At 34.8% G+C, this 1492-nt stretch overlaps 1 protein-coding gene across 1 annotated transcript; it reads right to left on the reverse strand.

Annotated features, from left to right (window-relative positions):
- Positions 1-641: 641 nt before the first annotated feature.
- On the reverse strand, positions 642-1289 carry LOC145240604 (uncharacterized). Its single transcript, XM_080103984.1, has one exon. The coding sequence runs from the start codon at positions 1287-1289 to the stop codon at positions 642-644; it is 648 nt and encodes a 215-aa protein (XP_079960110.1).
- Between the last annotated feature and the right edge of the window lie 203 nt (positions 1290-1492).

Here is a 1492-nt window from a genome sequence, read left to right on the forward strand (position 1 = left end):
GTTTGAAATGAAACTATAAAAAGAAATGTTTGAAATGAAACTATAAAAAGAAATGTTTGAAATAAAACTATAAAAATAAATCTTTGAAATGAAACTATAAAAATAAATGTTTGAAATGAAACTATAAAAATAAATGTTTGAAATGAAACTATAAAAAGAAATGTTTGAAATGAAACTATAAATAGAAATGTTTAAATTAAATTATAAAAAGTTTGAAATGAAACTATGAAAAGTTTGAAATGAAACTATGAAAAGTTTGAAAGCAGTCACAAATAAATTCATACACATTCCTTTGTTAGGATTCAACAAAGGTTCCTTTTCTTCCACAAACTCTCTTTGCTCATCTGTGTTGTACTGCTGTTCAAAGAGGAACTCTCTGTTGTTGACAACATGATGAACATGTAGGTTTTGTGGTGCTGGTAAGTTGAACTGCTGCAGATTTTTACCAAATGTGTCAAGCTTTTCTTGCAGATATGAGAGGGCTTGATTATAATGCTTTCCATTTATTAATAAGGTATGATCATACAATGTTCTTTGCTCCAGATGATGGAAATCCTCTGACATTGAGTCCTTAAATCTTTCCCAAAGATCAATTGGATTGTTGATTTCACAATTCACAAGGAGCACAACAAATAAATCTCTCATGAGAGATTTATTTGTTGTGCTCCTTGTGAATTGTGAAATCTTGTTCTTTTCGCCTCTTCCATCGTGTGCTGCCAGTGAGCATCATCATGCAGCAATCCTTTCTCTCGGCATGCATCTTTGAATGAAAGCAATATTACACCATGGACTGTTTTCAGTTCATCAAAAGACACTGGTCCTTTAACATGATGAAGCAGTAACCTCATATAGTACAAGTCGCCACTGTTGGGAGAAACTGTGTATACACGTCCTATGATGTTTGCTTCAAATATGTGAGGATGCAGTTGTACTCTCATTCCTGCTTTTCTTCTTTGCCATCTTTTATTATTCCACACATAGAATCGTGGAATGTCAACATAGTATAGTGTTTTTGCAAAAGGATCACGGACACAAAGATCAAAGAATTCCGTGAGTGTAATCTTGGTCATATTGTTATTGTGTTGGATTGTTTCATTTTCTTGGTAGAATACCTGTTGCTGCTCAGGAAGATGTACTTGGAGACGAATCACAGCAGGTTCTCTATTATGAATCGGAAAGCCAAGAATAGTAGAAACAGCCTCCGATGGACCAATATACCTACCAGTTAAGTACTGTGCCACTTCATCCTCACGGCTTACTCCAAAACAAAGTTGGTCACTGCCCTTCATTGTGTATAATGACATATTTTATTGGGTGCACAGAAGAGCATATTTCAACATTTAAGTGACCGTTGAAGATTTTTAGTAACTGCAAATTATGAGGAACAACCCATTCGTTTGTAATATTTTCTTTATGTCCATGATGTCCACCCATTTCAGGAGATCGGCGTCAGTAAACGGGATAAGAATCCTCTCCACACCTTGTATGCACA

The sequence above is a fragment of the Euprymna scolopes genome, chromosome 2 (assembly GCF_053919585.1).
Source record: "Euprymna scolopes isolate OS-2025 chromosome 2, ASM5391958v1, whole genome shotgun sequence".
Taxonomy (NCBI): Eukaryota; Metazoa; Mollusca; class Cephalopoda; order Sepiida; family Sepiolidae; genus Euprymna; species Euprymna scolopes.